At 39.5% G+C, this 25,911-nt stretch overlaps 1 protein-coding gene across 1 annotated transcript in view; it reads right to left on the bottom strand.

The window, feature by feature from the left end:
• ddb1 (damage-specific DNA binding protein 1) overlaps positions 1–24,350 on the bottom strand; it is a 42,773-nt gene extending 18,423 nt beyond the window's left edge. Inside the window, exons 1-15 of the mRNA XM_041935921.1 lie at positions 24,195–24,350; positions 22,456–22,604; positions 21,197–21,313; positions 20,510–20,731; positions 19,768–19,882; positions 19,230–19,327; positions 15,463–15,621; positions 13,073–13,156; positions 12,683–12,799; positions 10,474–10,576; positions 9,697–9,772; positions 9,501–9,609; positions 6,963–7,141; positions 3,574–3,737; positions 1,875–1,982 (exon numbers count right to left, since the gene is read on the bottom strand). Of these exons, the coding sequence (XP_041791855.1) occupies positions 1,875–1,982; positions 3,574–3,737; positions 6,963–7,141; positions 9,501–9,609; positions 9,697–9,772; positions 10,474–10,576; positions 12,683–12,799; positions 13,073–13,156; positions 15,463–15,621; positions 19,230–19,327; positions 19,768–19,882; positions 20,510–20,731; positions 21,197–21,313; positions 22,456–22,604; positions 24,195–24,255 (1,861 nt within the window). The 5' untranslated portion in view covers positions 24,256–24,350. The remainder of the gene's footprint in view (positions 1–1,874; positions 1,983–3,573; positions 3,738–6,962; positions 7,142–9,500; positions 9,610–9,696; positions 9,773–10,473; positions 10,577–12,682; positions 12,800–13,072; positions 13,157–15,462; positions 15,622–19,229; positions 19,328–19,767; positions 19,883–20,509; positions 20,732–21,196; positions 21,314–22,455; positions 22,605–24,194) is intronic.
• Positions 24,351–25,911: the final 1,561 nt, after the last annotated feature.

Below are 25,911 nucleotides of genomic sequence, written 5' to 3'. Positions count from 1 at the left end.
TCATCCACAGGTCCTGCTATCATGGCAGTCTAACAGTTTGTTAACTCAGTGCATACCTGCTCCTTAGTTATGTGGGAGGAAAACTCAAGAGCTCTGGTAACTAGAATAAAATTGAACTATAAGTTAATCACACAAACTTAATTCATTTAAATATGTGTGGTTATTTTAGAGATTTACACTTGCTAACACCTCACATCCAAACCTTAAACTGCATCCAGTGAGGAGTTAAGGAGTTAATACAGCAACAGCCTAATGTTGTCCTGTCCATTCTGTTCATCTTTTTTTTTTTTTTTTGGCACGTGCCCATGGAATAACTGTTTCCATGGGCACATCCCAACATATACAATTAATATAAAATAATTTAAAAATTAATAGATTTCTGGCCCCATTAGGGTTGATAAACAAGATTTTTTCCATACATGCACCTATTCAAAAGAGAGACCTTGAAGTCAACTTAAACAAGAACAGACAGCCATTCAATAATGCAGTAATTAAAGGGCCATTGCATGGCTTTAACATGTCAAAGTAAAAATGCTCTTAAAAGGGAATCCGACACAGCCTGTAAAACAGTTGTATTACAATATTACAATAATTCTCATTTTATTACTTGAATGACATCGCCTGGATGTCTTGACCTAGTGATGTCATTTCATCATCTAGTCTTGGGCTTGGAGACTAAACAGAAAGACCTTATCACAAACTGAGGATGTGTGGTTTGAAAGACTTGAGCATTCGGCAGGCAGGAACAAAAGGCAATACTGAGCTACATTATAGAAAGCGTAGCAAGTGTGGGAGCTTGGCTGTGTCATTACAGACGAAAAGTCAGGATATAGCCTGTGCGGCCCCCACTGTGACCAGCAAGACCAAGTAACACTACATTTTGGCAAGCGATGCTTAACTGCTGGGGTGCTCTTTCAATCGAACACAGTCAAATTTATTTGATCTGGTGAGAATTTTAGATGCAGCATGAAACTGAGGTTATTGGTTCACTCTCACTGCTGTCGCAGCATTGCTTTCAGACCCAGCAGGCTGTTGTTTACAGAGAGAAAGCAATAAAAGCCCACTGTAGTCGACCTGTTTAGCACCAAACAGACACAGTTAGAGACTTGCTGATGAACAAAATGGAGCATTTAACAGCTCAAGACTCAGACCAAAACCAGAGCAAGAACAGAGTAAATACTGGATTCAAGTTCACCAGGTGGCCACAAACATGACTCCAAATGAACAAACATGTTGCTCTGGAACTGCTGGATGCTTAATAAGCAGCTGTTTGCTAACAAGTTTGACATATAGACTTCAAAGGTGTTCAGAACTCGTTCTGCTGCCACCAAGTGGCCAAACAGTAAAGGAAAAAATAAAAATAAAATAAAATCAGGTATTGGAGGTTTAAAGGGCTTTTTCTCTGCTATTTAAATAGTTGAATAATCTTCTGTTTGTTGAAGATTAATAACTGCCATGTGGTGGCACATGACATGTTTAAATCCACCAAAAAGGAAAAACACCAAATAAAGACATACTTCCAAGAACCTTAGTAAACTGGTAGGGCTTTAAAACAAGCATTCAATTCTATATATGAAACAGCAATAAAAACAGGTATGACATTGTGTTTGAATTGCATTTTTTTGGCCAGTAAAAGCTATTGCAGCCAAACGGCAGCCTTTCAATCAAACCCAAAGCTTTAGCTTTGTCAGGCTGCAAAGCTTCTTCACCATCACATCCGAATGTAGTTCTGCAATTCTCCATGAAATAATATTCCAAAAATGTAAATGCTTTCAGACAGCTGCCTGAGGCCCTGCCTGGAGGCCCGCATCAGTCTGAGAACTTAGAGAATCTCTCATCTAACTTTTGTGGTGATGGTGGTGTGATGGACCTACCAGTCTGCAGGTCCAGACCAAAGTAGAACAGCGCTCCGTCTCCCAGCGCACACAGCAGGTAGTAGCTGCCTTCAAAGGTGGTCATTAGGATCGAGCGAGGGATGATCTCTGGGGACACACACAGTAAAATGATTTATTTTTCCTGCACACTGGAGTCACAGGTTCATGGATGAACACCAAAATGATAAATGTCTGCGAAAACGTCTTTGTCAGAAAAATCAATATGGCCAGACTGGCTGGCAACTTTTGGAAAAAAAGAAACATTTAAATGCTGCAGGGTAAATATAAAGTCTTCTGTCTTTTCCGTTTCCCAAACCTCGTTTTCTCTGACTGAGGGCCAAATTATTAAAACAACACTGGCTCTGATTAAATGCTTGCAAGCTGACTCTCCACAAAGCTGCAGCATTAAAAAAATGGTAATGGAATGTTGTATTTACACATTTCTGTCAAAAAGGTTAAAAAAACTAACACAGCTTAAGTGCAACAGTGCTGGGTTGTCGTGTTAAAATGATTCCAATGACAGAGCTAAAAATATCAACAATTAGAACAGTATTAGCTTTTAATTTGAAGGCTTCCTGTTTTAACAGTGTGCAGTCAGACCGTCCTTGTTAGGGGAGTGTACGAGAGAGCACAGTTTGCAGTTTGCGGGTCGAGCAGCTGTCAATCAAACACGCCTGGAAAAATCACGTGTGACACTTAGAGTAAGAGTGTGGAAATATTCTTCATGGGTGAAGAATCCTAATTGGAAAGTAGGAGTCCTTCCTGTGCTGCCTCTCCATGTTACGAAACTTTGTCTCCAGTGACTGCTGACTTTTTGATAAGTTTAACCAAAAAGTCCTCTCTTGCATATTTTAACACGAGTTTAAATACTTTTCCAGTGTCTAAATGGCGCACTAAATGCGTTTTGGTTGGCAGCATAGTTAATGTTCAAGTGCTAAAAAATGAGGTATTTAATGGGAGATTCCATTTACATCCATTAATGAAGCTGGAGTTGTAATCCATTTTAGCTTGAACCACACTATTATAGACCCATTCCTTGGACTTATTTATTGGACCTTTTAAAGGAATAGCTCCACATTCTGTCCATTCCAGAGGCAACAAAATTAAAGAAAAAGCAAAACTGTATTAGACCTCATCACTTCATCATCATGATTTTCTGAAAGGTGGCTATTTGTAATTTACTTTAAGGAATCAAAATTAGTGTAAGCGATACTAAAAACCAAATGTATAGAAGCAAAAACATGGTACAAATGTAAAGTGTGTTTATGGCCTTTTTTGTTTGGTTATTTCTGCACTCTTGTTATCTAACAAACAGCCGCTGTCACAGTGATAATGAGATTAAAAATATTCACGCAGATAGAGCTGTGACGCTTTGTGCTTTCAGACAGTGTGCAGTTTGTCAAGGTTGAATGAGGATTTAACTGTATGCCCAGATAAAGTAACGAACCCCCCCCTGGCCTGTATTCAGGCTGTTGCTTTTTCCCCTTTTACATGTCAAGGTTTCTTTTCTCGCTTTCTGAGATAGCCTGAGTTAGGTTAGCATTGCTTTTGTAGATCTGAGAAGCCAATTGAGACATTGTATGTGCAACTAGGCCGTAGAAATAAACTTGACTTTATCTGACTTTATCGAACTATCTGCACGAGCCAGTAACAGCTTTCCTCTTCTCCTGTCAGTGCACCTGCCTCTCTTTTCTCTCACCTCCGCCCAGCATTTCCTTGTGCAGGGCTGTGAAGCAGGGCAGCTTGAGCACACGGGCAGAGATGTCGGTCCAGAGTCCCACGGCGCAGAGCGGTGACTCACCGCCACCCTCCCCCAGAGGTGTGATGTCCAGGCAGGCCACCTCGTGCTCCATCTCCGTGGTGCTAAGGGAGGTGTAGAGGACATGAGAAACACAGTGGCAAGCTGTCCTGCACATGGTGTGAAGGTGGACTGCGTGCGACAAAGTTTGACACAAGCAGCAGCACAAAATGACTGATGGCATCAATGTGCTAGTGACACAGAGCAGACGTTTTTTTTCTCATGTGAGATGCAAATTGAGAAATGTTTAAGTCATGTGGTGAGCTGAGCTGTGAGCTCACACTGGATCACGCTTCCAGACGACCATTTATGTCACAGCTGTAAGACTGTGGTGTGATCTAAACCAATGTGTGCACAGGCAACAAGATCTGTGTCTCAGCCGGCCACAGATGGACTCTGATCATTACCCATAAACAGCCAATCAGATTTGTTGTTTAAGCTTTGCTGTGAATTTATTTCCTTAACAGGTCCACCTGACAAATGCTAAAATGTTCAGCAGTTGATCAGTCATTTCCTCAATGCCCGTTCCCTGCAAGTACTGCTGGAAAAATGAAGCCTTAGGAACCATTTGAGGGCAAATGTTTGCATCCGTCAATAAGTCAGTGGTATGCTATGAAATTTTTATCAGAGCAATCATATTTTAAACATTGTGGGTATTAGTCTCAACTTGTCAAAATGATGAAGTGACAAGCAGTACAGAATCAGCAAAAAATTCACATTTGGCTTAATTTGTCACTTAACACTACTGCACTCAATGCCTCGACACAGAGCGACACGCCACTAAAGCAAATTCATAATGTCTAAATTTAAACTAAAATCTGAATGTCTGATTACCACTCAGTGTACAGTGTTTTAGAGCTGCGGGACATGACGACACACACTGTGAGATGATATAAAATTGCCTCGTTGTAATGAGGTAGCAATCCTTTCATATCTCTGGTTGTTCACGGCCACTGTGGGCAATGTAGCAAATCATGTAGTGGGAATCATTTATGGCAATATTGGATTTTTTTTTAATGATTTTTACATCAATGTGATGTAGTATCTTGATGTGCCAGGTATTTAATCCACAGAAGTAGACAGAAACAGACATCGCTGTCTGGTTATTTCACCCATGAACCAGTTCTGAATCATAGCATACTGTACATGAAATTACAAACCGTAATAAAGGACTGTGTCGATATTGTCCATATCTTAAATACAATAAAAAGAGGAAAAGCTATAATTGCAAAAAAATGGCCAATAACTAATGTAACAAGGATGATCACTCAGTGCTTAACTGCCTCACAGAAGAGCATTTCAGCCACGCACACACCTTTAATGCAACTATGGCTGTCCAGCATTTTCAGACTTTTGTGACTCACGCAGGAAACCAGCAGCTCATTGATGTTGGCCAAACATTATTTCACAGCTCTTGTGAGACACTTCACTCTGTCTCCTTCATTGTTCCATCATCTACCAACACTGTCAGGGCTGCAAACAAACACTCTGTGCTTCGAGCAGCCCCGATGGCCGTCTTCACAAGCCGTGTGTCTTTTTGTGTACCCTCAACTCTGTTTTTCAAACTACTGTAAAAATGGTGGCTAAAAGCAGAGTTACTGCAATGCCTGTAGAAAGACAGCCACAAGGGTAGACCACAACAGCAACATGACAGAAATATAATAAAATGTAAGACAGCTCTACTGCACCATTCACTCTGGACTTAAAAATGAGATGCAAATCCCTGGACTCAAACTTTACCGCAGATCAGGAAAGAAGATATTAAAACGAAGGTAAGAAGGTAAGTGCAGGATAATAATACCACATAACTGAGTCACAGAGAAAGTTGTTGAACTATTGGGAATACAGTAAATTAATGTTTGATTAATTAAACTTTTATACAACAGTTCTTTTGGGTATTTTATATGCAGTCATATGTCAGATTCCTCCCTGCTGTTGTTTCATATTAACTATTAAATTAACCTGTAGGTCTATTAGTTAGGCTAATTTAATAACAGCAGCAGGTTGGAATACAATATCTTGATTGTTTCCTGACGAGGCATGAAGACTGGTCTCTGCAGTCGATTGGGTTAGCTAATATTTGAAGTCCCCCTCCAGTCAGAAACGTGTTTCTCTTCTTGTTCCAACAGTTGAACGTTTGAGCTTCACTGTGCAGAATGATGTATGTGCACTTGAAAAGCTGTTTTTACAATCTTATTGCTGAAAGTGGAGCGTTTCTCTGTGCTCACTGAAAATCCAATTTCAAGGGGTGGGCCTACGAGCATGATTTGTGACATCACATAGAGCTTGGGAGCCAACCCTGGTCCAATATTCAACTTACAGAAGCGTGATGTGGAAACTTGAAGCCTCCAGTGCCCAAACACTGAGGGTTGACTTTTCAGAGAAGCAGGAGAACTCTTGTGCCCAACAGCTAAACTTTGGAAATGAAAAATAATTCTATTCATACATTCTTGAATTTCTGATTATATATAAGGGAGGAAGAGTAGATCTCATTTTAAGGATTTTATCCTAACAAGATAGTTTAACTGTTTGTGGAAAAACCACATCAGACTCAAATTATTATTCAAAGAAGAGTATTTTATATGCATCTTAAAATGTGTGCAAGGAATCTTTAAGTGACAGATGGATGATAGCTACTGTATGTAGCATTCATGCTAAAGGGCTTCTTTATAAAGAACACAGCTAGGGGATAACTGCAGGGACGAGGTTGGACATTTTTTTACTGTTAAGCTTTTCTGAACATGCAAGCTGACCCAGTTTGTAGGTGTCTCACCATCAAACTCACAGACAGACAAGAAGAGCATTAAAGGAATTGTTTGACATTTTGGGAAAGAGGCTTTTTCACTTTCTTGCCTAGAGTTAGATAGTAAGGTAGATACCACTCTGATGTCTGAAGGGTAAATATAGAGCTGCAGCTGGTTAGCTTAGCTAAGCACAAAAATTGGAAAAAGCATCAACATGTTGTCTTCTTATCTAAATCTAACCAGAAAAGTAAATGTATTTCCCAAAATGTCAAAGTGCAGGGCTGAAGTGTCCTCTCATTCTGTTGACATTCATTGCTTCTTGAATGTCATACCAGGAGATCTCCAGACATCCTGAATTCACCAGTATAGATTTATATATAAGATAGTGTAGATGTCATGAACAGGAAGCTGCATGATACATGATTGAAAGTGCTTATTGACCTTGATCAGCTCTGTTTGTAGTAGAGGAGGAAGTCAAATATTGGCTGAAAATGTCAGGACATGGACAATGGGTCTATCCCTTGTGTGTCTGTATCTCTGTCCTACCTGATCTGTTTGAGCTCTCCAGCCAGGATCTGCAGGTAGTAGAGGGCCCTTCCCACAGCAAGCACCACCTGAGTGTGATTGCAGGCAGCCACGCTGATGTTCCTGCCCTGCGGTTCCTTCCATTCACTCACTAATGCCTTGCTGTCCTGGAGCACCAGGCGCACAGAGCCTGACGTAATCTGGGGGAACACACAGTCGTTAAACCTTTTTAAAATGTCATTTTGTACAGCATTTTTGGGAAGTGACAGCGAGGATGATGGGGAGACTGGGAGCTAAAACAGAAAGCTGTTACAAAGTAAATATCATCGTTTATATATGATTCTGTGAAAGGATTGTTATTCCACTTTTTTAATTACTGAGAAGAAATCATGATTAATTGCAAGAAGATTTCTTTTTCACATTTGTAGTTTTGTAAATAAAAATGTGATGAGACTGTGTTTCTGATGGTGGAGACTGAAAAGAAGTTTGGCGTTTGGTAAATTATGAGATCTTTCTGATGTTTGAAATAAGATAGAAGCAAAGACAAAGTGGCATTTTACTCATTAGAAACCATTAAAGAATTACAATGTATTCATGAAAAATACTGCAGTCCAATCACAACACAAACATAAAGAAATATGGCTTTATATAAAAAAGTAAAAAAAAAAAAAAAAAAGAAAAAGTCAAGCCTTTGTGTGATCATAGAAATCTTACGAAAACATCAAAACAAGACGTTTGTGCTATCAAGACCTATTAGTATTGTTAGAAAAGTTTATTTCATTTCATTTGTTTTGCATGTACCAAAGAGGCTTTTGTAGACCTGGTAAAGGGCCCTCAGGTTAAGGAGATATAGAAATGTTGATATTGAAAACGTAATAATGTGATGAGGAGAGCCACACAGCATTGAAGAAGAAAGACAAGACAAAGGAAAAAAAGAGCTGGAGAGGCCTCATTAACAGACTGCAGCAGGTACGAGCAACAGTCAAACTATAAATGGCCTCTTGTGAATGTAAGCAATGACATGTTTTCTTTATGATTTAGGTTTTATATTGGAACACACTGTTACCCGGCTAGTGTTGTTCACCATGTTCTGTAGTAGTTTTTAATAAACCCACGTAGCTTGTCACGTGTTAGCAGGTTCACAATTGTGAACTAGCAATAAACACGAAGTGTAGCTGAGGCTTTAGCTTGGTAACAAAACAATTGAATTAATACTCCAAATCAAATAAAGTAGTGCTAACTATTGACTTTGGCTACATTGTCGTAAGCAGATGTGTATGTTGGGCCATGGGCGACACGAGCATCCCTTTAAAGTTGGGTTTTTTGTCCATCTGTTAACTCTAACATTCAGCGGTCTTTGAGCTCTGGCTTCGGCTCAAGCTCCCCCACAAGAAGAAATCTGGGTCTTTCTAGATGCTCAGTGTTCACCAGGTACTTCTTTAGACTTTTGAAGTTTCCTCGTGGGCAGGTAGTGCACTCGCCTGTGCTTGTTTGCTGGAAATTGCTGCCTACATTTTTTTTTATTGCAGGGTTAATTAGAGCTGCAAAGCTCAAGAACACAGTCTACCTACAGGACCAAAATAATGAACTACAGCAAGGCTAAAGGCTGCAAGAGCTGCAGAGTCAGGTGTTCATTCTTTTTGGGTTTCACACTATGAGCAACCCATTCACATTACATGGAGTCATTTGATTTATTGTTAGTGTCAAAAGTATTGCAATGTGCCGAATTTGTAAAAAAAATATATAAAAATGGGACACTGCCACTGAACATGCTGCAGTCTCTGTGTTTCTTTCAGTCCATTAATTCTATCGTCCCTGACGCTGTCTATCACAGTGTCTTTTTTGATAAGACCACTCAAGGCCAGAGTAAAAATATTCCAGCTCGACAGTTAGTGGCTTCAATGCAACTCTAAGTACAATCAACTTACATTATTTGAAGTAACTTTGTCTTATGCCAAAAAGCAAGAGCTGTGTGAAACGAAGTCAGATTAGCAAAAATGTAAAAATATATATTCTCTGTAAAAACACCAACTCTGAGAGGGAAGAGAGCTGCAGCTTTAAAACACAAGCAGTGTTGTCATAACAACCTTACAGTTGAGGGTCTAACAGTTGGCAGAATTCCCAGCAGGTTTCATCCTCGTTTCAAAAAGGCAGGCTAAAACTTGAATTTAAATGAAGTGCAATATTCATCCTAAGCAAATGTAAAATACATGAAGTCCTTTTGCGACCCTCACACTCACAACTGCCCCTTTCAATCATGCATGATTCAGCACCAGCAAAGTATATCTTATTAAAACGAGAAAGGCAGCTCAATAATTAATTTCGATAATGAATTTTGAATTTGTGAAACTAGATGCCTTCCTGCTTTGGCATGGGATGTACAAATAATGTTAAGTCAGCTAATTCTAGGAGAATAGACTCAGACATCAGATGAGGGTCAGTGTTAAATTAACCAAAGCATGTTCTGGGGAAGGACCCTGACAGCATATGTACTTTTGTGTGTGTGTGTGTGTGTGTGTGTGTGTGTGTGTGTGTGTGTGTGTGTGTGTGCGCACGCACTTGAATGAGTTGTTGGTGTGCCACGTTTCCACAGTAAAATGTCTGCTGGTTGTCCACAAAGCCTGGAAGTTCAGTCTCCTCGACTTCCTCGCCACTCAGCATCAACACTCTGGAGGGAAACACACTCTTAAGATAAGATAAAGGCATTCAGAATTGACTCTACACTTATCTGACAAGCTGCTCGGAAAACACTCACCGTGTCTGACCCACGAAAGACAGCACCAGCATGTCATCTGTCTCCCTGCCTGCCTCAGAGCGGAGCGGCCACAAACCTTGAAGGGTGTTAGAAAGAAAACTTAGGAGCAGTCCAGAGCAGGAGAAACAGAAGATAGAGCCGGTATCAAAGCTGATCTTTAAGTATTCCATGTGTCAAACGTTAACATGTCGGGAGACGTGCAGGTTGCAGATCCCTTTCAGAGAGCCATTGATTGGTTAAGTGAATAATTGCCTCTCATCAAGAGGCCAGGAGAAGGAGGCAGCAGCTGAGACATTCAGGGCAGAGATGGTCAATAAACGGCTGCAGCCTAACAAGTGCAAGCAGACCTTCCCTGGCCTGTGTGTCTCATTTAAGGATCAAAGAACAGTCTTGGGAGCGGAACCTAATTTTCGGAGATTAAGAGGTGTCTGCCATTGTTAAACCTGATGGGATTCTTCAACTTGTCACTATTGCAGATGCTGCAGAGCTCGTTGGTTCGCTAAATGAAAACAAATGTTTCCCAACGTAACCTTGGCAATCGTCCTGTTCTTTGGAAAGTGACGAGGCAAGACCTATGACGTCCGAGCTGTCTGCTCGCACTCACACGCCGAGCAACAGCTGGCGTCTTGGCAAGGACAGGCAAACAGATGTGCAGGTTGAAGTTGCTCTACTGTCAAGTCCGTAAAGGATTAAGGTCCGGATAAAGTCAAGACTTGAGAGGGAGGCGGTGGAAGAGACGCAGGCAAACACAGACACACAGACACACAACAAACAAACCTTTGATTCCTGGGAGGTCAATGCTGGCATGCTCATGAATGCCAATGCCATTGCGAATGATCCGAAGAGAGCCCTCCTTGAAAGCACCCGAGCACGTCACCAGCTGAAAGCAGGAAAGAAGACATAAAGACAAGGATTGATTTTTTTTTCTCCCGTTTTCTAGGATTGATCCTGTTATTTTTAGTGTTTTCTCCTTAACAGCTTTGTAATCTTGTGATGCCTTCTTATTTATAACCTTGGTTTATTTCGTAGTTTTAAACATCATTAAAATCTGTACTTGTAAATGTCAAGCTATGGTGTATGTAGTGCAGAAGTCTGCGTCAAAGCAGTAACAGGTGTAGCAGTGAAGGATTTGTAAATCAGTGTGAGTTTATAGTAAAGCTTCTCTGAGGTTGCCCACTTCAAACATGGCAACAGTGTTGAGATCCAACACCCTGAAGGCAAATAACTCTGGTGTCTGTACGGTCTGACTGGAGAGCATCAGAATGTTATTCATTCATCCTGTCATGGTAGACTAACAGGATTAATGCCAGAGCCTGTATAATCTCAGCCCCAACCACCTGCCACCCAACAGCTTCATCCTAATGGAAATAACCATTGTGAACCTGGCAACTCACCTAACTCCCCCGAGCATGTACTGAAATGCCCTCGCACACTCAGACACATTCTCACGGGACTGACTGCACCCTGATAATCTGCACACAATACGCTTGTGTTTACTTATGCAGGGTTGATCCTTCATAAACCCCGGCGTGGTTTGTCGCACATCTGTGAATACGATAATTTTCAGCTTTGACTGTAAACTATGCCGTCGTGCTTTTTCTGAGAGACATCCAGCAGCTTATGCACCAGTCCTCTGCTGTCTCGACTGTGTTGGAATGTGTCCGCACCAATTAACCAGGTCAAACGCTCTGTGGATTTACAGCAAATGGCATATTAAGACAATTATGATTGGATTTTCGTTCTGGGCCTCAGCAGACTGAAATGAGCTCGAGTGTGTGTGGATGAATATGGTCAGTGGCTGCCTGTGTGCTGGTCTGTACCCAGAGAGTGGCTCAGTGCTCTAGTGGACCGTTGCCTTTGGAACCACATCAAGTACCCCTGAGGCCTGCAGTCAAACCCTGCCAACAAAACCTTCTGCACTGTATCTCTCTCGTTACTTCACTGTTTCATCTCCCTCTGCCTCAGTGATTTGACACAAAGGACAAATATTAAAATCAAAAACTGTTTTTGTCAAACTATTATACTTGTGCAGTAACACTTCAAAGAATGTGCCAAAAACAACCAGAGCAATTCAGCATCTGGTTTCATTTAACAAAAAAAGACTTCATACTTTGATATTATAGGAAGAAATCAATTCCTCTACTGGGTAGATGTGAAATTGTATCTTGCTGCCTTTTAAATGTTACATTCACTTGCAATATGGGTTATATTACATTCTATTTGCAATACAAACTGTTTATCAACAGTGGAAGGCAGACGAACTTTAGTGCACAGAAGAACTAAAGAAGATCGATTGTCAGGGAACTCGCAGACGGAGAGCAAGCGAGACAAAGTCCTCACTGTCAGTTTTAAAAGGTGGAAATATTGTTAGAGGGAATAACATGCACAGCAATCTGTCTTTTTGCCGTGGAACAAGAAAGTCAATTTAAGCGTGAGTACCGGAGATGCATTTTAACATCAGGTGCAACTACAGTCCAGCTAAATCATATTGAGGTGCCACTAAGATACCAGGTGCATGCTAATGTCAGGCGTACAGGGACCACTGGCAACAAAAAAATCAACTAGACAAAAGAAGAAGAAACAGATGGCCTATAAAAAGGCGCAGGAAGACATGTATTTGATGTCAGCCTGAATCTCTTGAACACTGGTACCCGGCTACTCTGGCCAGTGGCAGGTTTATGCTGTAGTGTGTTGCATGCTTGATTCTGCTGACAAACACAATGTTAACACGACTCAAGAACTCGGCTGCATTGGTTGTATAAGCCCAGACTGCCTGAAGGCTGCATGATAAAGATGAAACCACAGATGGAGACTCGCCATACATGTATCCAATGGGTTTTTAGTCGTCGCCATGTAAAGAAACCTTTTATTCTATCTGAACGATCTGTTTTCAATATGTAACTGTAATATAATGCATTGTGTCTTTCATATTTTGATGGTTTGATTGTTTACTTTTCACAAAAATAAAGGAGCTTTTGGTTGTTACCTGGCCCTGGCCTTGCCTCTCCAGGTCTACCACACACATGTCCACGATGGGGCCCAGATTGGTGAACGTCTCCATCACGGCCACATATGAGCCTTGGTCATTGCTGTCCACGTTGAGCTGCAGGGAAACAAACAGAGGCCTCTTTACAAATCAACGAGAAAAGATGAGACTACGTGTAATTTAAATAATTTAAAGATTATCAAGATTTAAAGTTTAAGAAATTTAAATGGAAATGGGAAAGGTACTTAAAAAAATCGAAAGAGGGGACGTTTTCAGACAAGATGTAAGAAAAAAAAACATGCACACAAAAAACACCTGAGATTAAAACATTTTTAAAAAGTCATGAATTTTTATGATTGTAAAGGTGTGAAACTTTCTCTTGCTGTTTACCTTTACAAGCTGGGAGTCTCCCAGTCTGGAGCCCACAAAGACCACTCCGTTATCCAAGTAGGTCAAACACTCAGCAATGGATGTCTGTTAGTGAAGAGAGACACAGAAACAGCTCAATATCTGAGGCCACATAAATAAGTAACGATTATTTCATTTCAGCAAGGTTTGGCTCTAGAGATGATAATGTAGATGTGTCAGTCGGTCCAACACTTTAATGTATCTCACTAACTTTGACGACATCGTCTTTTTGGCTTTGATTGAAATGTCTCAATAACCTGTTGGATGGATTGCCGTTAAATTTGTTACAGACATTCATGTTCACCTTCGGATAAATTGTAATGACTTCGGTAAGCCTCTCTTTTTTCATCCAGGGCCACCATCAGGTCAAAATTCCAATTTGTCCAATATTTAGGTTTACAACCAAACACCTGCAAAACTAATTACTTCCACCCCAGTCTCAGCTGTACTTTATGTTTTGTGCTAATTAGGAAATGCTAGCATGTTGACACACTAAATTAAAATGATAAACATCATACCTGCTTAACATCAGCATGTTAGTATTGTCATTGTGAGCATGTTAGCTTGTTGTAATGTCCTTAGCCCAAAACACTGGTGTGCCTAAGTAAGTAGCCACTAACACGGCTGTTATTTACTCTTATTTACACCTGGTATTAAAATGCAATCTGTATTTGGACATGTTATCCAGATAAAGATAAACACATTAATGCGAGGTATAAATGTGTTGTGATCGGAGTGCGATTGGATCTGCCTGACCACATCTGGCTCACATCGTCTTTGGAAGTGCAAACCGTACACAACATAACACCGACACAGTCGTTTGTTTTAGTTAACATAAAATAGAGGTTGTTGTTCAAATTTAGAGAGCGAGCAAGCGAGAGGGCTGAAAGAGACACATCTCTAATGACTGATTATAAGTCTGTTCTGTGGCGCGAAACTCACCAAATGATGCATTATTCAACAGAACTGTGTGAAAAACTAAAGCAATAGCAGGAAGCAATAATAACTAACTGAGTTTGACGGTGTGTATTGGACTCTGTGTAGCTCATCTGCTGTTAACAAGACATATAATCTAAGAAGTCAAAGAGTACCAGAGTCATGATATATATTGTGACCAGCAATATATATATTCTATACAAAGAAAGTAATAACTTAATATATTACATTTCTAAAATTTACAAGAGGGGACAATTAAGAATCGAAGATGATTGTAAAGGTGACGTCTGCAAATTGTTTTGTTTGTCCAACCAACAGTCCAAAACCTGAAGATATTTAGCTTTCTATCATAAAAGAAAAAGAAAAGCTGCAAATTCTCACATTGAAGACGGTGGTAACAGCAATTATTTTGCATTTTTGCATGACTGACGTGATTTGTCAATCATCAGAATAGTTGCTCATTAATTTTCTGTCGATCAGCTTATTGGTTAATGGTTTCAATAATAACTGTCAGATTACTTCAGGGTTTGCAGCCCAACCTGTGCAATCGTCTGACAGCAACAACAGAAAGGTCACTGACAACGACTCAGCAATACTAAAGACAAATTAAATCATTAAAACAATGGCAGATAACAACAGTAATGCAGCGCTGTTGTTCCAAATGGAAGGAAGATTAAAACATCTAACTTTCCCACTGTTTAGAAATTTCACTTTCGGGCAGTGATGACAAAAACAGACAGGCTCTGTTTGAGACATTAATGATGTTTTCAAATTCACCTTCATCGGTGTGAACATGGCCTTACACTCTAAGGTATTACTGATACACAATAAAGAACATTTCTGTCTGACATTTTAATGTGGAGCTGCTGCTGCCTGTTGACTGAGCAGACTGCTCCCAACAATAAAGTTAAAAATGATTTGAAAAGCAATCTGTCTCTACCTCAGCGGTCCGACTCTGCTCGATTGTTTCTAGCTCCGGCATCAGTCAGCGAACTAGCAAGAAAGCTCTTTACCTTTCTAAACTCTTTGGCAAGTCATTAGCGAGAGGTACCACAAGCCAAACGCCGAGTGCCTTCAACATGAGATTTAGCTTTAAGCACAGTATTGACATACAGTCATTGTCTAAATCAACTTAAAAGGGATAAGTGACAACCCGGCAAGCAAGCAACAAAGAGGTGCACTCATTTTTTCTCATCTTCTGTACAAGTGCAGACTGATCCATTAGCTCCTGTCAGGGCCATAAACCATTAAGAAGTCAATCGTAACAGAAAGGGTACGGAGAGGAAAAGGCAGCGGGAAGAAAATCAAAAAGTAACAGCCAGAGTGGTCGAGCCAGGTAAAGAGAAACGGATGGGAGGAATGCCAGAGGAAAGACAGGTGGATAAACAGAGACAGAAAAGGATAGAGAGACACGGAGAATAAGATAAATAGAGGACCTCTCCGAGCAGCTCCACATGCAGGTCTTTGAGTGCCACCGTGCCATCCATTAGCTCCTCCTTCTCCAGCAGCAGCATAAACAGACGTCCCTCCATGTCCCCCAGCAGGTACCGCGAGCCATTCGGGTCAACCCGGTTGTGACAGACAATGGTGCTTTGCTGCAAACAAGAGCGGAACGCAAACAAATCATTAAAATGACGCTCACAGTGGAGGCAAAAGCCTGCAAGAGCTCCTTCAATTACACCAACACGAAAAAAGTCTTCATCCTCACCTCATGCATTATATATACACACCATATGAGCATGTCAACGTGCAGCCACAGAGACCTGTCTTCATAATGTTTGTTTTGTTCCTGCTCATTATGAAAACATACTCTGAGGAGATTCCCCAAAGTACAGCTTAAATCTGACTCATGTACAGCAGCAAGAGACTCTTCAAATTTCACCTGACAAGAAAAGCAGAGATTAAACAAGTCCGCCTGCCGTCCCGTCAGGAACCTGTGTACGCCACAACAGGCGTAACACAAAGGTTCATGCTGGAAGAGAAGGATTTTACTACAGTTTTCTGCTGCATGTTTGAGAAACTACAATTTGAGAGACGATTACAAATGTAATGCGACACACAGGGGTGTTAATGTTGAAGAAGTTTGTACAATACTTGTTATTAGGGCCTGATTTACACTGGATGTCTGATGCGGATTATTTTGATAATTAAGTTTTAAAAAATCTGATGACACCTTATAATATTTTTTCCATGAGCAGATTACATACACAAATATTCTGATAAGGATCCTTAAATTTTGAGATTAAAGCATTGTGACCAAAATACGTACTGAGCAGGACATTATATAAATATAAATCTTTGGTTTTTCTGTGCTGGCTTATCAGCTGACACGTACGCTGATACCGATAGATGTGCGATAAGCTAATATTGGCTGATAACATGAACCTGGCTAGGTTTTCTGTTTATAAGTACACGAATTCAGTGCATGTTGGCATACTGTGCAGTATTATATAAGATTTGTTCCCCAAATAAAACTGCAGAGCCACTCAGAGTGAAGCTAGGGGGGTTAGAAAAGTGTAACAGGAGTAACACGTGTTTTATTTTCCACCTCATCAAAACTCTTGTCAGAGTCTCTCTCAGTTTTCAGTCCTGGTTACACTTGAGCTGCCACACACAAAATGAGCCTAACCAGACCGAAAACATTTTTTAAAAAATACAGCAAGCTTTAAACTGGAGCTGCTGGAGAGTCTGTCTCCACTATAACTACAAGATAAGATGGCTCGAGAAGTATCCATGATTGGAATTGGCATTAAAATCACATAGTGTGACTGAGCCTGCTCTACTCTTAAACAGAAGGTATTGTTATTGTTGTCGACTACTGTACAAGCCGAGTCAATTTCTCACTTGATCGAGCCTTTACAAAACTTGTTTTCACAATCCTCCCTCCTGTGGTGTCGCTTACATTTTCTGTTAAACCCTGGAACAACTTTTTTCCACAAACCTCTCGCGTCCCTCCTGACTGACTGGCAGGTAATTAGCTTGTTAGATTTTACAAGCTTCATGCGACCACTGCGCAGACCAGAGACCAGTCTACCAAAAAGTGTTATGTAAGCTCAGACACACTGGGCAGACCTCCATGCAGGCAGAACCTTCGGTGTCTCACATTAGTTTTTCCATTTTTGTGCTCTAGAGTGACAATTTATTAATTAGCTGCCAAAAATGTTGTTATACATCAAAGGATACCCTTCTGTGTTTTCTTGACATTGCTGAGAGGAGTGTGTGTTTCAGCTGAATACTAATGTTGCGTCAGGTGTGAAAGAAAGTCAGAAATAATACTTCATTCTGAGTGGGGCTTTGTTTAAACACACAGCGACGACAGATGCTTCACTGCCTCTTCCGTCAAACATCTGCTGAGCAGTGCTGGGCATTGCTACTGTACTGTATCAGAGACATGACAGCTTGCAAGACAACTGTGAGTTGTGCTTTTAAAGACAGAGCTGATCAGCAGGACACAGATATGAGCTGCAGCCCACGGTGAGACGACAATGTGATGACGCATGAACACATGAAGCTATATTTTGTTGCATTAATCATTTATGATAATTGGGTAAGGACAACTTTTGGTGCAGCTAAACAACACTGAACAAAAGGTAATGGAGCATGTCTGGATGCTTAGTTGAAGGATGCTTAATTGCATATTAAAAATAATTTCCAGGCTCACTTCTGATGTGGTACAGATACCTTGTCTGTTTCACTGAAATTGAAAAAGCACTTTTTTTATGAGAGCCTGTTACCTAAAACAATACCAAACTAGAATTGCGTCCAAACATTCTATCTGGTTGAAGTCATTTGCATCCAAGACAACACAGGTTTTGTTGACTGAAAGGACAACAAGCGCTCAACAGCTGATTGTGACATTTCAATGACCAACAACACTGACATGTACTGCATTTAGTAGTACATTTGTTTTTTGGTAGCATAACGATTTTCTTTTCTAAATTTCAGAATCAGAAAGAGCTCATATGGAATGAAATATGAGCACAAATCACAAATAAATCACCCTTACGTAAATCACATTGATAAGTTACTTATCAGCATTGCCAATAACTCTAATATGACAAAGATTTTATTTTTTTTATAATAAAGATAACACAAAGCTGTGCCCCTCTAAATTAGAAGCTACTACATCTGAACAATCTGAAACATCCGTTTCAAAATGTATGAGGCTGTGGTACCAAAATGCAGCAAGACATCCTCTAGTTATAGAAGCAGGATGCTGTTGAGGAGCCCCTTTGGGCCATGAGCTTTGTTAAATATGAGCAGAGCAGTACAGACTGCAACTTAATCTTGATAAAAGCAGTGGTGTGCAGGGAGCTGCAGTCATAATGATGGCAGTTAACTTGTCTTTAAACGCAACTTCAACATCAATCACAAGATTCATCACAAATAAACTCTAACGTGTTCACCTCAGGGTCTCCCAAAAGTAGCCAAATACCCATATGTTCATATAATAGATTCTGATGACACTTTTACTAACACCATTTTACTTCACTTCATTATATCAAAGCTATGCATCTGGGACTTAATTTCTCACAAAATCTCCATTTAACTTGACTTAATTTTGCTGGAGCCTCTCCTACCCTCTGAACATAAACTGAACTTAACTTTATATTAAAAAAAGTCAGATCCTAATGACTGTTACTAGGCGTTTCTGAAATTAAAGACACCTATGGCGTTGCACTACATTGACTCTCCAAGTGACTATACATTACTTTGTAGCTTTATTTTGGTGGTCCTCATTAAAGAAATGCTTGTATTTATTGGGATGTAATTATATGCAACACATTTATATGAGGAAAATGCTCACTGCTGACACAAACGCTTGTATCATGATGCCAGCAGGATGCTTTGTTTTAAATGAAGCTGTATTCCTCTCCTCTATAAAGTCCTCCCTGCAGAGCTGGATGCTTTACATAAGATGAGGCTAAATATCTGTGATTTATTCTACCTCCAAATTGTGATAGGAAGAAATAATTGCTCAGATAAAAATATTATCACACTGAGAAAATAAAATATACTTGCTGTGTTACTATACACTCTGTAAATGAACTCTGCACTAAAATATGCTGCCACTGCAATGTTAAACTATCCTCCTTTGGACTACTGAATGATGAAATATCTCAATATTGTTCTTTTGCATGAGACGGACAGCAAAAATAGCGCACTATCAACAGCTATTATTATTATTATTTGATGTCCTTACCTTGATGGTAGGTGGTGCAATGGCCAAGTATTTGTCTCCATTGTGGTAGGTGATGGACTCTTGTCCTATGATTATAGCTCCACCAAATGGCTCTGGGACTGAAATACAAGCACATAGGCAAGAGAGTCAGTGCTAAATTTGTAGGAACATTTTCTATGTTCTAAACAGGTATACACTGAAGTAGGGCTGCAAATGATAATATTTTCATTATCAATTACCTTTGTTTTCATTTCATTAATTCAATCATTAAACTGCCTCCACTCAATACCAATTCATAACTCATACCACCTATGAAAAAAAGGACCATACTTTTAAAACTGCTTGCTTTTGTTTGACTAAAGGGCAGGACTCCTTTTATCAGGCCTTTATTGTAAATTTTAAAAAAATGAGCAAAAATCACACAGAACACTATACCACTAAAATACAGGTGAGAATCTGCTGATAAAAATACAACTTCAGTGCTATATTTTCTGTTGATTTAATAATTCATTGACTGACTTATCATTTCAGTAATGTACACAATATAAGCTGTGATTACCTGGGATGACCATCGATGCCTCAGCCTCCACGTTTTCCTGTTTCCAGGGGCCCTTGTTGAACTCCTTCTCCCTAAGAGAAACCTCGTAGGTCTTCACATGACGTCCTTGAGGGTCCTACAACACACAGAACACCATGTAAAAAAAAAGTAAGTCAGTAAGTCAGAAGTATAAACAAAATGAAAAGGTTCCTTGTAGTGTTTTAGACCTCTAGTAGCTATGAGAGGGTACCGGTTTTATTTATCACATGCACGCTCATGAGGATGCACACATGCAAACACCTGTATGCAGGTGGCGCACACTTTTACCGATGGTGTCACACTATTCTACTGATCAACAGTACGGATCCAAGTGGCAGTAATACACCAACATATGCTGCAATTTCCAGCAAAGCCAGGGAAAAAGACGACTGCAAGCTTGTAAATATGGATGGAAACAATGCTGGTTTTCAAATATTTAAAAAATCATCTTCACAAATGTTTATTTAAAAAATGGACTTCATATATTTGTTAGACCTCAATACAAACAATGCATTTTGGTGAGCACCGCTAAATCTAAACATAACTTTCAGTTGTTTACAGGAAAAAATGAGGCCCTTTAAACTTCACGATCAAACATACATCACAACAATATAATATGGGCTTGAGATTGTGCTTGAAAAATGCACACAATAAATGCAAAAGTCTCATCTTCTCTTATACACAGACACGTTCCCACATCCAAGCACAGCAGCTCCTACAGTACCTGGTAGATGAAGCAGACGGTTGGGGCCTGGCAGCCATACAGGAAGTGAACATCAATGACCTGCAGCTCCTCCAGTCTGATGTTGAAGGCCTTGAGTTCACGGTTGTCCCGGTCCAATGGGATCACCTTGAACAAACCATCATACAGCCGCAGGCCAATCATACGGCATTCTGGGTCTACAATTCCGATAATACCCGTCTCTGATGGACGCCCAATACGATCCTGCAAAAGAGTGTTTGTTTCGAAAGGTTTAGAGCCAGAGTACCCTTCAGACAAAACTCACATTTAATGCACTCTCAGCTTTAAACCCTTCGTCAGCTTCTATAGTTTAAAATGAGACCTAAGAATTGCACAACTTTGTTGATATAAATCCTATTCAAGAAAATAACCCTGATATTTAGATAAAATAGTCCTACCAATTTAATCACAGTATATTCTAATAACACCTGTCATAATGGGACTATGGAACAGCATTTGGCTGAATGTAAACAGTCTAACTTAAGTTTCATTAATGAGGGTCTGGTATTGATATAAAGAGTGACAAAGGGCATTGTAAGAAGGTCAAAATACACAACGTTCTTCATATAAACAAACCATAAAAAATGTAATTACCCTAAATTAATGCTTAGAGGAGATATCACATTACAGTGAATTTCAAGAATATATCTGTAGTGCTGTCTCACCCACCTGGACATTGCCGTGGGCACGAGTTATGATGTCAATGCTCTCCCCATTCTGTTTGTACTCTAGGATGCAGGCGTTGTACTTGGATGTGAGAATGAACAGCAGGTCTTTGCTCTCACCCTGAACAAGCGAAGAAAAGACACCAAAGTCATCAAAGACCAAACATGCACAGACCTGCTTCCAATTTAATGAAACCAGCCCGCCACAACAGGCTGTGCCAGTGGTACTGATCAGCCACCTGATTTGACAGCACCAGCCTAATTAGTAGGGACGGACTTGATCTGTTTATGAATTCACCATACAGACCACAGCAGCTGCTCGAATAGGATTATCGTATTTTTTTCCACACCAAAATGTATAATAGCCACCAATATTCGGGATTATGGCACATACATCTACCAAGTCTAAAGACTTCTATGAGAGGACATCTAGCATAATCAAAATGTTCAATTTCCCAACATGTAAAATTTCCACCTGAAAACTATTTGTAATGATCACTAAGAAACAAAAAAGACCAGCGCACTGCAGCGTTAAGTATAATGTAGAACATAGGGTATATCAGTAGGCAAGAAACTTGTTCACGGTGCAACCACAAATACATCTTACATTACCCTTTCAATATTGGGGCTGCAGCTATAAAAAATGACGGTCATCATACTTTGTACATTTGCTTATCTACAGTATTGAAAACTACTGCATTAGTGTTATAAAAAAAATTAAATAAAGATTAGATCTCTACGTAACTATACTTATATCTCTTTATAAGATTCATGTCTGTCACTCAGGACATAACATTTCTTATCCTTTATGGGTCACTGTAACTGATAATGATAATTGTGCAATACTGTATATCGTGACAGATTGTTATCATACTGTAAAAATCTCATATGCAACCCTATTTAACAATTTACACAAACAATTCAACTTGTAGATATTATATGTTGTTGTTTATTGTTGCGCTTTATATTAATTTTCTATCTATAGTCAAACATGTATCTACTTTTTTCCCTACCTCATATATAGCTAGATGTTCATTTAATCTTTGTTTAGCTTTGTTGTGCTTGATTTTAACTGCATGTCAATTTTTATCCATATTCCTGAAAACTGCTCTTGTTCTTCAAGAGTAACAAAAAACTGAAGTAAAACTCTTCGTATGTGTGCACATACTTTGCCAATAAAGCTGATTTTGATTCCGGTTCTGATATGAATCTTCACTGGGACTGGCTAGTTGACCAGTTGTTCCAACAGCCCACAACACGTACCTTTGGCCTGAAGAGCTCCATCACAGAAATCTTTCCATACATGCCCACTTCCTTAACGGGCCTCAGCCCCTCTGCTGTGACCACATAGATCTCCAACCGTGTGTTTTTAGCAATGAGCAGATTGAGGTCCTCTGCAGAGGTGAAGTGACCTGTAGAAGCACCAATGTTTAGAATATGTTAATAACGCTGTTGTTTAGGTGAGAGCAGCTGAGAAAACAATGACTGACATACGTGGACATGTGTCCCACAATGGGGCAGGAGAGCAACACTGATAACATCAAAAATCACAATTTTCTTGATCAAATATATTTATTGAGAGTGTGGCGATATTTAGGGCATGATTATTGTCACATTTCAAAGATATTTAGACTGTGGCAGCAACTAATAACTACTTTCTCTACGGATTTTGCATTGGTTATGAACACAATTTACTCAGTCTATCTCGAATAAATCTCCTATCACATATTAGTATCACATAGTAACTTGTATCACATTATCACTGAATCAACCAGTTGGTCAACAGAAAATCATATTGATTAATTAATCAATCATCAGCCATTTATTAAGTGAAACCCACAGACATTTTCCTGTAATCATAAATGTGTAGACTCACAGTCTGTGTTTTTTGACAGCAGGTCAAACAAAAAATGTAAATTTAAGGCATCACATTGATTATAGGCATACATATGATTTGTAGGCAGAGGGATCCTCTGTAGTATCACAACGCTGCATTTATAATGGCAGATTGTGACAGATATACGACACATTTTACTTTTATCAAAAAATGTCAGCTCATGCAGTTTGAATATTGCACTTTGCCATATTGCAATAACATTTTGATTAATGGTTCATTTGTAGCAATTATTATTCCTTGAACATGTTATTGATTGAGTGAAATTATGTAAACATTCAATCAAGAATAGTGTTGTCCATCTGTAGACATTTCAGATTTAACCTACATCACTACAGTATGATATGACCTAGAAAGAGAGCTGGCAGAGAAGCATTTTCATAGAGATGTGTGAACAGATAGAGAGGATTCAAACCTTGCCCTATTTATGATCATGTTATTACTACTAAACGGAAATGTGTTTAATACAGGAATAGGAAATGGAAACGGAAGGTTAACACTTAAGTTAAAACGGTCATTTCTATGTACTCAAATTCTAAGCAGTAAAATGCATTTAACGTTCATGGGGTAGGACTGAGCAACACATAGCCCATGGGCTGTTAGATGATTCAATTACACCACCTAAGTGTCGTTAGCATGAGTATATTTACGTGTCCTGTGGCCCATATTACATCGAACGACGACACCAGATTTTACATGGGAGGAAAATATTTGTCAGAACGCAGATAGCCAAAATCTGTCGGCATGCTGCAGACAGTTTGCAATAGCTGTGGAGTGATATGATCATGTTTGTCAGCAAGACGAAACATTTTGATCCGGATTGACTAAACTAGGCACGACAGCGGCTAACGTTAGAGGCAAAAAAAAGGGGTCCGTATTGCGTTGGGTATGTGCATTAGAACAGACATGACATTAACAGGTAAGAGACGTGTGTGCTATAACTCGCATAGAGATCAGTATGCCTTGTCTAGGACTGGTTTAGCAAAACAAAGGCTAGCGGTAGCTACAGGCCCGTCTGGAGGACTTTACTTGCAGCGCGGGAGCTCAGCTAGCACGCAGGTGGCAAATGTTTCATTACCGCACAACTGCAAAAACAGCGGATATTTACCTGTAATGCAGGCGTTGACTGCCGTAGGTTTCTGGGCTGTTACCACGTAGTTGTACGACATTTTGGACAACAACAAAAGACAAACACCAGAGTAGTGTTTTAATCTCACAAAAGTGACAAAATCATTGATAATAAAACTCCCGGAAGTAATTAGCTGAGCCGTTTAGGCATGGAGCACAACAAGTAAACGGCAACTGACTCTGGGTTGGAGCGCCCCCTGTGTCGCGGAGGCCGTTTTCGATGGTTAAAACAATCTCAACTTCTATTTTCTGCAACTGTATTATTCTACTCCACTACTCTTCATAGGCTAATATTGTACTTTTTACTCCACTACATTTATTTGACAGCTTTAATTAGGCTACTACTTACATTGCAAATTCAGATTATTAATACAAAATATAATGTCAACAAAAATAATTTAAGACTTTATTAATCTCACAATGGAGGAATTCACTAATTAATAAAAAAAATAATTATGATGTATTATTATTGATTAATCTATCCAGCACTATATAAAGTAGTTCAAATGAGCCCCACCTTTACTAGCTGCAACAATAAAGTGATGCTTACACATTAATGTATCAATAATTGTAATGCAATTCTATTTTAGATTATTCCTAAAGTTATTTTACTTCTGGTACCTAAGTATATTTTGGTGCTAATACTTTTACCTGCAACAGAGTATTTCTACACTGTTGTACTGTATTGTTATTTTAACTGAAGTCAAAGATCTGAGTGCTTTTGCCATCACTGGAAAGATATATGAGTAAAAGTATATTTTTCTGTCTTGTCAATGAACAATAGAATCGACCACATGTTAAACATGTTATTAGGGAAAACCTTTGTCAATAAAGCCAAAAGCATTTTATTTAGTCACAGTCTTTGAAATAAAGCTAGTGACATATTATCTTCTTCTTCTTCTAAAATTATGAAAGGCTATTTTGCTCAAAACTATTAACATTACTTGATGAATTGCGTAAAGCATAAATAATTTGACAGGATCTTTCCAAATGTGTTCTTATCTATTAAAGGAAGTTCTGTTACTCAGCATAACCTGTGGTGGTGAATATAGAGGGTATTGAGAGCTTGACTGATAAACCTTGAATATAGGCTACCGGTAGTAAGCAAGACAGTATGCTGAAGCTTTTCACTTTCAGTCAACTTGCTCAAAAGTACAGGGAATCACTTTCTTCCAAAGATGCCCCACCCACTTCATTTGAACTAAATGTGCCTCAAAATTTTCAGGAAAGGACTGTGTTTATATTTGCTGTAAATTATGAAGTGTTGCACCATCAGTGCAGTTTCCTTTGAGAGCAGCGACCCCTGGCGCCACAATGACGCCACTACAGAGGCAAAATCTAATTTCCCTGAGAACAGTAGCAGGAGAAATGCTGCTATGCATTTGGTGAAAAAAGGTGAAATCAGTAAGACCAACATCTGTTTGTTACAACATGAAAAGCCAAAATTACAGAAACATCTCCCTGCTGTAGTGAAAAGCTGTCTGTGTAGCTGAACAACTTTCACTGTTTAACAACAATCAAAGCAGAAATACTGCATTATGTTTTTCTATTTGTTGCTTTGTTTCACTGCTGGGAGTATGGTGACCTTTTACCCATTGATTTTTTTTCTTTAAGGTGATCTGAAAAGCCTTTTCTTAATCGTTTTTGAGTTATTGTTGCCGCTGTCAATCCAACGTCCGACATTTCAGATTTTACTT

Source organism: Chelmon rostratus, chromosome 1, assembly GCF_017976325.1.
Source record: "Chelmon rostratus isolate fCheRos1 chromosome 1, fCheRos1.pri, whole genome shotgun sequence".
NCBI lineage: Eukaryota > Metazoa > Chordata > Actinopteri > Chaetodontiformes > Chaetodontidae > Chelmon > Chelmon rostratus.
This window is presented reverse-complemented; position numbering and strand designations above follow the sequence as displayed.